Source organism: Aquarana catesbeiana, linkage group LG03 (genome assembly GCF_042186555.1).
Source record: "Aquarana catesbeiana isolate 2022-GZ linkage group LG03, ASM4218655v1, whole genome shotgun sequence".
NCBI lineage: Eukaryota > Metazoa > Chordata > Amphibia > Anura > Ranidae > Aquarana > Aquarana catesbeiana.
Window position 1 is genome coordinate 12,107,304 of NC_133326.1, and position 13,535 is coordinate 12,120,838.

A 13,535-nucleotide genomic window follows, 5' to 3' on the forward strand; every position below is an offset into this window, starting at 1 on the left:
CGGAGCAGCTTCAGAATAGGCAAGTATAAGACTTTTTTTTTTTTTTTTTTAATAGGGTAGACAGAAGAGTCTTCGAATTGGGAGTAGTAGATTTAGGCTTCGTTGGGGGTATGAATAGAATTTCACCTCAAAACAATGTCATTACCAGATCAAAGGGGTGCTTAAAGAAAAAAAAAATCTAGATAAGTATACCAAAAAGCAAACTTTTTTCTTAGTTTTGGATAGTGTGGAGAAGGAGTAGAACCCCTGTCAGGTTTCTAGTATCCCCATTACGGAGATTCACTCACTATATTTACCCTGACCACCGAAACAGGAATAGAGGGGAAATTTTCCAATGAGGACACTAGTTCACTTTGGAGGGATTCCCTCACTTCCTGTTTGGGTTATGGGACAGGCAGTGAAAGGAAATCTCCTTAACGGGACACAGGTGGCAGAAAAAAAAAACAAAACAAAAAAAAATAATAAAAAAACCTGACAGGTATTCTAACCCTCCCTTATTCTATCCAAAATTTTATAAACATTTTGCCTTTTGCTCTACTACAACCATATTATGGAAACGTGTAAAAAAGGCGACAACACATTCAGGCCTCTTACATGGGCATAGAGTTGGGGGTAAGAGTAGGGAACCCCCTTTCAATTTTTTTTTGTGCAGTTTGTGTCCCATTGACAAGATTTACCTTTGCTTCATGTTCCGAGAACTGCAAAACTAAAAATTTTCCATGAATGCATGATTGAACATCGCGATCGTCACCTCCTCCAATCAGAAAACTATTGACATTCATTGAGTGCATGCAAAGTGTCCTCCTGTACCAAGCAGATGACCTCCTGTGATCACCAGGGAGCAGATCGGCACAAGACCCGAAAGAGAGTGGTGATCACTATACTACCGCTGCCTACTACTGCAGTGATTTCCAGCTTCCCACCGGGATCCCATAGACATGGCATATACATAGTTCTACTGGTGCAAGCTGCAACAATGTAACAACTGCCATACCTAAACTTTAAATAGGACCCATAATTGGAGGTGACCAAATCTGAAGTGGGAGGAGGAACTATTGGTGCACCAACTCCAGTCCTCAAGATCCACAATTTTCACACATTAGGGCTTCTAATTAAAAAATAAGATAATAATAAAAGCATAGAATTAAAGTACAACCAAAAAGGCAACCCCCCCCCCCCCATTTTGGATAAAGGAAGGGTCATAACCCCTTTCAGTTTTTCTGCCATCTGTCCCATTGCGGTGATTTCCCTTCACTTCCTGTCCCATAGCTAAACAGGAAGTGAGAGGAAATCCCTGCAAATTAAGGAAACCACCTTAAATAGTGGATTTCTTCTCCATTCCTTTTCTGGGGGGCAACCCAAGATTTGGGTTGTTGTTTCACTTTCAATGTTCTTTGTAAACAGGACACAGAGGGAGAATCTCCCCTCTAATGGGGACACAGAAAGCAATAAAAACTGACAGGGGTTCAAATCTACCTCCACTCCATCCAACACTAAAGTTTTGCCTTTTAGTTAGGCTCCATTCACACCTGGGCGTTTGCGATTGCGGGCAGAGTTGGGATACTAAAACGCTGTGCAAAAAAAAAAAAAAAAAAAGACAAAAAATTACAATGCTTTCATTTTCAATGGTACCTAAATGCGGGTGCAATTTTGCCACAATAAATCACACGTCGCCCAAAAGATTCTCCTGCTCCTTTTTGAGTGACAAGCTTCTCACAGAAAAAAAAAAATTAAATAAAAAAAAAAAAAAAATTGCTCCCACTTTTAGGTGCCATTTAAAAAAAATGGCACCTGAACAAGCATTGTGCGGTTTGCCATTTTTCTGCGCAGTGTTTGGGGGAAATTGCGGGCAGAATCACAGCAATGCTGCCTGCAAACGCCCAGGTGTGAATGGAGCCGTATACCAAGGTATGGTTTGCTACACTTATGTTTACCATGACATTCAAAGGATTGCTGTTGGACCCACACAGCTAAACAGATCACTTAGGACAGCGATCTCCCACTAGGGGCCCTACAGCTGTTGCGAAACTACAAGTCCCATCATGCCCCTGCCTCTGGGAGTCATGCTTGTTACTGCCAGTGTTCTTTCGGCTATGGCGACCCGTCAGAATTGGTAACGGAAGTGACATTCCGTCGCCGCCATCTTGCTACACCCTGCACTCCTCCATAGTAACGATACACCGAGAAAGGGCCAAGCGGACATCTTGTTACACCCAGAGTTCTGCATTTCAGTTATTTTTTTTTTACAGAAAACTGAGCTTATAAAAGGTGAAATACAGGATTTAGAAATCAGACGGATGGTTTAGATGTTGAATTTTAAAAGCAGCGGCAAACCTGCTGACCTCAGAGGTTTGCTAATGTGACAGAACACCTCTGTTTTTATAATTCAACATTGAAACAGTCCGATGGATTTCCAAATACTGTATTTCACCATATAAGCTCTGTTTCCTGTTAAAAATAACTCTGCAAATGCAGAGACTACAGTGGGTGTAATAAGATGTCCCCTTGCCCCCTTCTCAGTGTATCGTAATGCCCTGTACACACACATACAACAAATTTTGGATGTGAGCTTGTTGTCGGAAAGTCTGACCGTATGTACGCTCCATAGAACATTTGTTGTCGGAATTTCCACCAACAAATGTTTGAGAGCAGGTTCTCAAATTTTCCGACAACAAAACTTGTTGTCGGAAATTCTGATCGTGAGTACACAATTCCGATGCACAAAAGTTCCACGCATGCTCGGAATCAAGCAGAAGGAGCCGCACTGGCAATTGAACTTCACCTTTCTCGGCGTGTTGTACGTCACCGCGTTCTTGACGTTCGGAATTTCCAACAACATTTGTGTGACCGTGTGTATGCAAGACAAGTTTGAGCCAACGTCCTTTGGAAAAAAAAAAAATCTACGGTTTTGTCATTGGAAAATCCTATTTTGCGTACAGAGCATTACTGTGGAGGAGTGCGGGGTGTAGCAAGATGGCGGCGATGGATTGTCACTTGCGTTACCAATTCTGATGGGTCACCTGATCTGATGGAACACCAGCCTTGCAATGCCTCATGGGACTTGTAGTTTTGCAACAGCTGTAGGGTCGCCAGTTTGAGACCCCCGACTTAAGACCTTTCAGGACCCACCCCACACCCCCATAAAAGAATTCTGATTTCTTCAAGCTGAAACATATATAATCTAATAATAGTATGAAATTATGCAAAAACAAATCAACTTAAAAATTGCAAATGCTTCATTAAAAAAAAAAATAATATTAATTGACAGTTGGATTGTAAACCCCCCCCCCCCCCATGGGATCTCCTGTCCCCCACAGGATTACCGCACTCCTAATTCAGCACCTTATTTCATGTACAGCAGCTTCCTGCCGTAGCGTAGGTTGTTCCATATGAATATGAGTCCTGCGTACAGCACAGGAAGACAGTTCATTGGAGGAAAAGGGAACTTCATGTTGGGTTGGTCCCCATTGCTCTGCTGCTGACATTTTAGTAATGGACTACATCCATCCCTGGGAGAGAACAACATGCACAGAAACGTGGACCTCCTCCACTAATGAAACTCCACAAACTCCTCGAGTGTTCTGGGAATCTGATTCCGGTATTTAATTTTGTGCAACCGCACGGCCCGAGCGGCCAGGCACTTTAGGCTGAGCTTCATCTGCGTCTTTAGTAGGATCTCGGCCACGCCCGTAGTGCTCCTGTCCAGGGGGGTCTTCTTCTCCTTATTGGTCATGTCCGTGTGAGCGCCGGCCTCCGCCAAGCCGATAATGATCGAATGCAGCGTGAGAAAGTCGCTGATGGGACGGTTGTACTGTACAATCAGATGCAGCGGGGTGTTCCCCGCGTTGTCCGTGGCGTTGACGTTGGCGCCGCAGTCTATGAGCAGCTTGGCCACGGCGGCGCTGGGGAAGCTGCAGACGTCGTTGGTGTGAAAGTCGTCCACGGGCGTGCTGCAGTCCACGGCTAGGTGGAGGAGGCTGTTCCCTTCCCGGGTGCGGGGGTCGAGGTGCGCCAGCCGGTAGATCTGCTTGTTGATGCGGGACTGCTCCTCCTCGCCGCGCTGAGTCTTGGTGGAGATGCAGACGAGGTAGAGGAAAGTGCAAAGGTTGCATTCGTGGTTTTCCAGCGCGGAGTGGGCGTCGGGCTCTTGCGGGTTCTGGATCCGCGTTATCCCGCGCTCGATCTCCAGGACGCTGCACCTCAACACGCTCTCCACGTCGTGCGCCTTCACCGCCTCGTTCAGGTGGATCATCTGGGAGAAGACCTGAGCGAACCTCAGCAAGTCCTTATGCGTGTTGCGGTTTCCTTTCTGACGCAGCTGTAGCGCGTGCAGCCAGAGCTTAATGCACTGCTCGAACTCCATGTTGTCGGCATACACTGCGCCGCGGTAGATGATCGGGTGAGATACATCGATGTTATCAGAGCCGAGAATTCGCTCGCGTACAATGAGCCCTTCCATGTGCAACGCGTCAGCGTCATGGCGTATGCCATCCAACTCCCGCGGGGTGCGGCATTCAGTTCTCATGCTGTAGGCCGGAATGGGAGGAAGGACTTGCTTGTGGAGGATGTTGTCGGGGTCTCGGAAGCGTTCCAGCATGGCCAGGTACAGGTACTGGTAAGTCTTAGTGATGTTATAGTTCTCCCGGTCGTTGGCAAAGGAGGCCCCCAGCAGCTCCAGGGCCTCCACCCGGCTTCGGAGGTCGCAATCAGAATGGGCAAGCAGCAGCTCCACCACTTCGGCCTTGCAGCTTTCCGCCGCCACCTTTAAAGGCGTCATCCCGTGTCCGTTGACCACCATGGCCGCCTTACACTTCACCAGCTCTCGCACAATGTCCAAGTGTCCGGCTTCGGCGGCGAAGTGCAAAGCCGTGGCCCCGCAATGGGCCCTGGCGTTGGGGTCGGCGTTCTGCTCCAGGAGGTAGCGGACTACGTCCGTGTGGCCCTTGTAAGCAGCGATCATTAGGCACGTGTTGTCGTATTTGTTGGCAATGCTAATGTTTGCATGGTTTTCCACCAGGAAGCGGACAATGTCTAGTCTTCCGTCAAAACAGGCGGCCCTCAGCGGGGTGGAGTTGGTTACCGTCGTATGGTTGACGTTGGCTCCGTGGCCGACTAACAGCTTCACAACTTCGTAGTGCCCTGCCCCCGCCGCACACCAGAGGGCCGTCGCTCCATCGATGACGTAACTGTGGAGGATAAAAGAACAACGTATAAGTAATGGAAGGATAAAAACAAACAAAATGCAATGGAAGAATACTGTGAGGAAGATGAAAGATTTCAGCCAAAGTTCATTGCAACACCCCCAGACACACGCCCCCCCCCCCCCCCCCCTTTCCTTACTTAAGCCCATCCAATCCAGTGATGTGCACGAGCGCAGCGGATCCCACCGCCGTCTTCATCCTTACTGGACAGGTTGATAGCAGCGGTATCGATTGGCTCCCGCTGCTGTCAATCAAATTCGGAAACAAAGGAGGGGGGGGGGGTGAACTTCCTTGCAGCGCCGCAGAGCCCTGGGTGGAAGTGGGAGCCTCTAAAAACTTGGTACCCGCTCCCCCCGAAAAAAAAAAAATGACATGCCAAATGTGGCATGTCAGGGGGTCACCTTCACTTAAAGCGGAAGTTCCATTTTTTGTATTTTATTGGGACGCCTGCCTTTACACACACATGAACTTTAATGACATCCCAGTCTTAGTCCGTAGGGATCAATATTGAGTTGGCTCCGCCCTTTGCAGCTATAACAGCTTCAACTCTTCTGGGAAGGCCGTCCACAAGGTTTAGGAGGGTGTCTATGGGAATGTTTGACCATTCTTCCACAAGAGCATTTGTGAGGTCAGGCACTGATGCTGGACGAAAAGGCCTGGCTCGCAGTCTCAGCTCTAATTCATACCAAAGGTGTTCTTATCGGGTTGAGGTCAGGACTCTGTGCAGACCAGTCAAGCTCCTCCACCCCAAACGCGCTCATTATTATTATTATTATTATTATTATTATTATTCAGGATTTATATAGCACCGACAGTTTGCGCAGCACTTTACAACATGAGGGCAGACTGTACAATTACAATACAGAGGAATCAGAGAGCCCTGCTCGTTAGAGCTTACCATCTAGGATGTCTTTATGGACCTTGCTTTGTGCACTGGTCTAAATCATTTGGTGGAGGGGGGATTATGGTGTGGGGGGTTGTTTTTCAGGGGTTGGGTTTGGCCCCTTAGCTCCAGTGAAGGGAACTCTTAAGGCGTCAGCATACCAAGACATTTTGGACAATTTCATGCTCCCAACTTTGTGTGAACAGTTTGGGGACGGCCCCTTCCTGTTCCAACATGACTGCCCACCAGTGCACAAAGCAAGGTCCATAAAGACATGGATGAGCGAGTTTGGGGTGGAGGAACTTGACTGGCCTGCACAGAGTCCTGACCACAACCCGATAGAACACCTTTGGGATGAATATGAGCGGAGACTGAGCCAGGCCTTCTCGTCCAACATCAGTGCCTGACCTCACAAATGCTCTTCTGGAAGAATGGTCAAACATCCCCATAGACACCCTCCTAAACCTTGTGGACGGCCTTCCCAGAAGAGTTGAAGCTGTTATAGAGGCAAAGGGTGGGCCAACTCAATATTGAACCCTACGGACTAAGACTGGGATGCCAATAATATTCATGTGTGTGTAAAGGCAGGCGTCCCAATACTTTTGGTAGTGTGTGTGTTATATATATATATATATATATATATATATATACACACACATACATATACACACACACACACACACATATACACACACACAGATAGACTTTATTACTAAAAAATGTAATAAAAAAAATGAATAAAATTAATAACGACAACAAATATCTACACACTTACATAGGAATTCATTTCTAAAAATCTGCTGTATGAATGTCACAAGGATTTTCCCAGCCTTTGTTATTATATAGAAAACTAATAAAAACACAATAATAAAAATATATTTTTCAAAATAAAGCTATTTGGCAGTTGGATCCTCCTCCTTCCCGGCTCCGCCCCTGATATTTGCACACCTTAGCTTGCTGCATCATCATACTACTGCCCCCTCCCCCCCCCCCATCCTTCAATCACTCTGGCCTACCTGTCCTCTGTCACCTTGGAGTTGATAATCACCTCCAGCTTTGTTGTGTGAACTGGCCGAAATTCTTTTTGAATCTGTCCATAGGGAGAGGTTCTTTATATTGTGGCAAGAAGACCTACCTGAGTCTGGGGTACACATCACGACTCTTACAAAAGTGTCACAAGTGCTTTATTGTGGGGGAGGGGCAATGTGCGACCACCCCCACTGCACGGGTCACACAGTCAGCGCAGCGGTCGTGGAGTTTTCTATCCAATTGGGTGGCTCCTGATGGACATTAGACTCACTCGTTCCCCGTCTGGTCCCTCCCCCCCTTGTGATTGACAGTAGGCAGATCCACAGCCTGCTATTGGCTATAGAATCCGCCATCAACTGCAAGGAGAGTGCGGCCCCGACTGAGATCTCGTCCCTCAAGTGTCCCCATCAGGCCCCGCCCACTGACTGTCATTGGGTGCTAGAAGCCTTCCAGCAGTAAAGCGGGCAGCATCCCTGACAACCAATGACAAGTGGGGGAAGGGGAGGGGCAGACATGCCAGCACTGCGTCCATCTCTGTACACTGAATTGGTGTTGGTCTTAAAGAGGAACTAAAGTCATTAAAATTCCCTTCTCTCTAATGGTCCGAGTCCCTCTCCGGCACCTCCACCGGCCGGCTCGGGGTGACGCAACTCCTTGTCACTCGAACCCCCCTCAGTATGTACACCCCCATATCAGGGTCACTTGTACCCCCTCAGTACGTATATACACCCCCATATCCGGGTCACTTGTACCCCCTCAGTACGTATATACACCCCCATATCCGGGTCACTTGTACCCCCTCAGTACGTATATACACCCCCATATCAGGGTCACTTGTACCCCCTCAGTATGTATATACACCCCCATATCAGGGTCACTTGTACCCCTCAGTATGTATATACACCCCCATATCAGGGTCACTTGTACCCCCTCAGTATGTATATACACCCCCATATCCGGGTCACTTGTACCCCTCAGTATGTATATACACCCCCATATCAGGGTCACTTGTACCCCCCTCAGTATGTACACCCCCATATCAGGGTCACTTGTACCCCCTCAGTATGTACACCCCCATATCCGAGTCACTTGTACCCCCGTCAGTATGTACACCCCCATATCCGGGTCACTTGTACCCCCTCAGTATGTACACCCCCATATCCGAGTCACTTGTACCCCCGTCAGTATGTACACCCCCATATCCGGGTCACTTGTACCCCCTCAGTATGTACACCCCCATATCCGGGTCACTTGTACCCCCTCAGTATGTACACCCCCATATCAGGGTCACTTGTACCCCCCTCAGTATGTACACCCCCATATCAGGGTCACTTGTACCCCCCTCAGTATGTACACCCCCATATCAGGGTCACTTGTACCCCCCTCAGTATGTACACCCCCATATCAGGGTCACTTGTACCCCCCTCAGTATGTACACCCCCATATCCGAGTCACTTGTACCCCCGTCAGTATGTACACCCCCATATCCAGGTCACTTGTACCCCCTCAGTATGTACACCCCCATATCTGGGTCACTTGTACCCCCCTCAGTATATACACCCCCATATCTGGGTCACTTGTACCCCCCTCAGTATGTACACCCCCATATCCGGGTCACTTGTACCCCCTCAGTATGTACACCCCCATATCCGAGTCACTTGTACCCCCGTCAGTATGTACACCCCCATATCCGAGTCACTTGTACCCCCGTCAGTATGTACACCCCCATATCCAAGTCACTTGTAGCCCCCTCAGTATGTACACCCCCATATCTGGGTCACTTGTACCCCCCTCAGTATATACACCCCCATATCCGGGTCACTTGTACCCCCTCAGTATGTATTATACACCCCATATCCGGGTCACTTGTACCCCCTCAGTATGTACACCCCCATATCCGGGTCACTTGTATCCCCCCCCAGTATGTACACCCCCCATATCCGGGTCACTTGTACCCCCTCAGTATGTATATACAACCCCATATCTGGGTCACTTGTACCCCCTCAGTATGTATATACACCCCCATATCCGGGTCACTTGTACCCCCCTCAGTATGTATATACACCCCCATATCCGGGTCACTTGTACCCCCTCAGTATGTACACCCCATATCCGGGTCACTTGTATCCCCCCCCAGTATGTACACCCCCATATCCGGGTCACTTGTACCCCCCCAGTATGTACACCCCCATATCCGGGTCACTTGTACCCCCCCAGTATGTACACCCCCCATATCCGAGTCACTTGTACCCCCGTCAGTATGTACACCCCCATATCCAGGTCACTTGTATCCCCCCCAGTATGTTATGTACACCCCCATATCCAGGTCACTTGTACCCCCTCAGTATGTACACCCCCATATCTGGGTCACTTGTACCCCCCTCAGTATGTACACCCCCATATCTGGGTCACTTGTACCCCCTCAGTATATACACCCCCATATCTGGGTCACTTGTACCCCCCTCAGTATATACACCCCCATATCTGGGTCACTTGTACCCCCCTCAGTATGTACACCCCCATATCTGGGTCACTTGTACCCCCTCAGTATATACACCCCCATATCTGGGTCACTTGTACCCCCCTCAGTATATACACCCCCATATCTGGGTCACTTGTACCCCCCTCAGTATATACACCCCCATATCTGGGTCACTTGTACCCCCTCAGTATGTACACCCCCATATCCGAGTCACTTGTACCCCCGTCAGTATGTACACCCCCATATCCAAGTCACTTGTAGCCCCCTCAGTATGTATATACACCCCCATATCCGGGTCACTTGTACCCCCTCAGTATGTATATACACCCCCATATCCGGGTCACTTGTACCCCCTCAGTATGTACACCCCCATATCCGGGTCACTTGTATCCCCCCCCAGTATGTACACCCCCCATATCCGGGTCACTTGTACCCCCTCAGTATGTATATACAACCCCATATCTGGGTCACTTGTACCCCCTCAGTATGTATATACACCCCCATATCCGGGTCACTTGTACCCCCTCAGTATGTATATACACCCCCATATCCGGGTCACTTGTACCCCCTCAGTATGTATATACACCCCCATATCCGGGTCACTTGTACCCCCTCAGTATGTACACCCCCATATCCGGGTCACTTGTACCCCCCCAGTATGTACACCCCCATATCCGGGTCACTTGTTCTCCCCAGTATATACACCCCCATATCCGGGTCACTTGTATCCCCCCTCCAGTATGTACACCTCCATATCCGGGTCACTTGTATCCCCCCCCAGTATGTACACCCCCATATCCGGGTCACTTGTTCTCCCCAGTATATACACCCCCATATCCGGGTCACTTGTACCCCCCCAGTATGTACACCCCCATATCCGGGTCACTTGTATCCCCCCCAGTATGTACACCCCCATATCCGGGTCACTTGTATCCCCCCTCCAGTATGTACACCCCCATATCCGGGTCACTTGTATCCCCCCCCAGTATGTACACCCCCATATCCGGGTCACTTGTATCCCCCCCCAGTATGTACACCCCCATATCCAGATCACTTGTATCCCCCCCCAGTATGTACACCCCCATATCCGGGTCACTTGTTCTCCCCAGTATATACACCCCCATATCCGGGTCACTTGTATCCCCCCCAGTATGTACACCCCCATATCCGGGTCACTTGTATCCCCCCTCCAGTATGTACACCCCCATATCCGGGTCACTTGTATCCCCCCCCAGTATGTACACCCCCATATCCGGGTCACTTGTATCCCCCTCCAGTATGTACATCCCCATATCCGGGTCACTTGTACCCCCCCAGTATGTACACCCCCATATCCGGGTCACTTGTACCCCCCCTGTATGTACACCCCCATATCCGGGTCACTTGTATCCCCCCTCCAGTATGTACACCCCCATATCCGGGTCACTTGTACCCCCCCTGTATGTACACCCCCATATCCGGGTCACTTGTATCCCCCCTCCAGTATGTACACCCCATATCCGGGTCACTTGTACCCCCCCTGTATGTACACCCCCATATCCGGGTCACTTGTATCCCCCCTCCTGTATGTACACCCCCATATCCGGGTCACTTGTATCCCTCAGTATGTACACCCCCATATCCGGGTCACTTGTACCCCCCCTGTATGTACACCCCCATATCCGGGTCACTTGTACCCCCCTGTATGTACACCCCCATATCCGGGTCACTTGTATCCCCCCCCAGTATGTACACCCCCATATCCGGGTCACTTGTATCCCCTCAGTATATACACCCCCATATCCGGGTCACTTGTATCCCCTCAGTATATACACCCCCATATCTGGGTCACTTGTACCCCCTCAGTATGTACACCCCCATATCCGGGTCACTTGTATCCCCTCAGTATGTACACCCCCATATCCGGGTCACTTGTATCCCCTCAGTATGTACACCCCCATATCCGGGTCACTTGTTCTCCCCAGTATGTACACCCCCATATCCGGGTCACTTGTTCTCCCCAGTATGTACACCCCCATATCCGGGTCACTTGTACCCCCTCAGTATGTACACCCCCATATCCGGGTCACTTGTTCTCCCCAGTATGTACACCCCCCATATCCGGGTCACTTGTACCCCCTCAGTATGTACACCCCCATATCCGGGTCACTTGTACCCCCTCAGTATGTACACCCCATATCCGGGTCACTTGTACCCCCTCAGTATGTACACCCCCATATCCGGGTCACTTGTTCTCCCCAGTATGTACACCCCCATATCCGGGTCACTTGTACCTCCTCAGTATATATACTCCCCCATATCCGGGCCCCCCTCTCACCCGTCGAAGCGCACGGTGCCGGTCTGCTGGGTGTCCACCCGGTAATGCTCCAGCAGTAGTCGGACCACCTTGCTGTGGCCGTTGCGGGCGGCGATGATGAGCGGAGTGGATCTCTGTCCGCCATGCTGGGTGACGGAGCCGAGGAGGGACCGGATCTCGGACTCGGTCCGGTTCAGGAGGAGGGCGGCCAGGGTCAGTACCCGGCCCTCCGCCGCCGCCTTATACACGTACGCTGACAGCCCCTCCAGGGCCATTCCCGGGGCCGCAGCTGAAGGAAGGCCGCACAGACCCACTTCCGGTCCGTTCTCACTTCCTGTCAGCTCTCCCGGAAACAGCGGCCGAGGCGCCGAAGTTCCGGGTTGTGACAAAAGGGGGGAGGGTGTGTTTACATAACATTGGGCGGGCACTATTGGCGGGACCGCCCCTTTGTACCCGCCCCCTGCCGCTTTCCCCGCCCCCTGCCGCTTTCCCCGCCCCCTGCCCTCATTTCTTCGGGGCACAGCGAGATCAAAACTTAGCGCTCCAGGCGTGACACGCCCACTTTGTATGGAGTCACGTGACTCTCTCATGTGATTGGTTGCTGCGGTTTTTTGGTTCCTCCTCTGATTGGCGGTTCTCCTTTTCTCTCTGCCATTCCAGTGACAGGAGAGCGGAGAGCGGAGGACACGGAGCGGGATGCAGAGCGCAGTGCGGAGGCGCCACCTCCCACCGGGATCACCGGCCAGGTACCGGACAATGAGGGGGAGGGGGGATCACCGGCCAGGTACCGGACAATGAGGGGGAGGGGGATCACCGGCCAGGTACCGGACAATGAGGGGGAGGGGGATCACCGGCCAGGTACCGGACAATGGGGGGGAGGGGGATCACCGGCCAGGTACCGGACTATGGGGGGGGAGGGGGATCACCGGCCAGGTACCGGACAATGGGGGGGGGGAGGGGGATCACCGGCCAGGTACTGGACTATGGGGGGGAGGGGGATCACCGGCCAGGTACCAGACAATGGGGGGAGGGTGGATCACCGGACAATGAGGGGGGAGGGGGGATCACCGGCCAGGTACCGGACAATGAGGGGGAGGGGGAACACCGGCCAGGTACCGGACTATGAGGGGGAGGGGGGGATCACTGGCCAGGTACCGGACTATGGGAGGGAGGAGGATCACCGGCCAGGTACCGGACTATGAGGGGGAGGGGGATCACCGGCCAGGTACCGGACTATGAGGGGGAGGGGGATCACCGGCCAGGTACCGGACAATGGAGGGGGATCACCTGCCAGGTACCGGACTATGGGGGGAGGGGGATCACCGGCCAGGTACCGGACAATGGGGGGGAGGGGGATCACCGGCCAGGTACCGGACAATGGAGGGGGATCACCTGCCAGGTACCGGACTATGGGGGGAGGGGGATCACCGGCCAGGTACCGGACAATGGGGGGGAGGGGGATCACCGGCCAGGTACCGGACTATGGGGGGGAGGGGGATCACCGGCCAGGTACCGGACAATGGGGGGGAGGGGGGATCACCGGCCAGGTACCGGACTATGGGGGGGAGGGGGATTACCGGCCAGGTACCGGACTATGGGGGGGAGGGGGATCACCGGCCAGGTACCGGACAATGAGGGGGAGGG

At 51.6% G+C, this 13,535-nt stretch overlaps 2 protein-coding genes across 2 annotated transcripts in view; one reads left to right on the top strand and one right to left on the bottom strand.

The window, feature by feature from the left end:
- Positions 1-3,280: 3,280 nt before the first annotated feature.
- Positions 3,281-12,256, bottom strand: FEM1B (fem-1 homolog B). The gene is made up of 2 exons (XM_073618277.1): positions 11,913-12,256; positions 3,281-5,186 (listed from the first exon to the last, which is right to left on the bottom strand). Exons 1-2 carry the CDS (start codon positions 12,164-12,166, stop codon positions 3,551-3,553), a joined length of 1,890 nt encoding a protein of 629 aa, XP_073474378.1. The 5' UTR covers positions 12,167-12,256; the 3' UTR covers positions 3,281-3,550.
- Positions 12,257-12,458: 202 nt separating this feature from the next.
- Positions 12,459-13,535, top strand: part of CLN6 (CLN6 transmembrane ER protein) — a 40,767-nt gene continuing 39,690 nt past the window's right edge. The window contains exon 1 of the mRNA XM_073618278.1: positions 12,459-12,637. Within this exon, the coding sequence (XP_073474379.1) occupies positions 12,588-12,637 (50 nt within the window). The 5' untranslated portion in view covers positions 12,459-12,587. The remainder of the gene's footprint in view (positions 12,638-13,535) is intronic.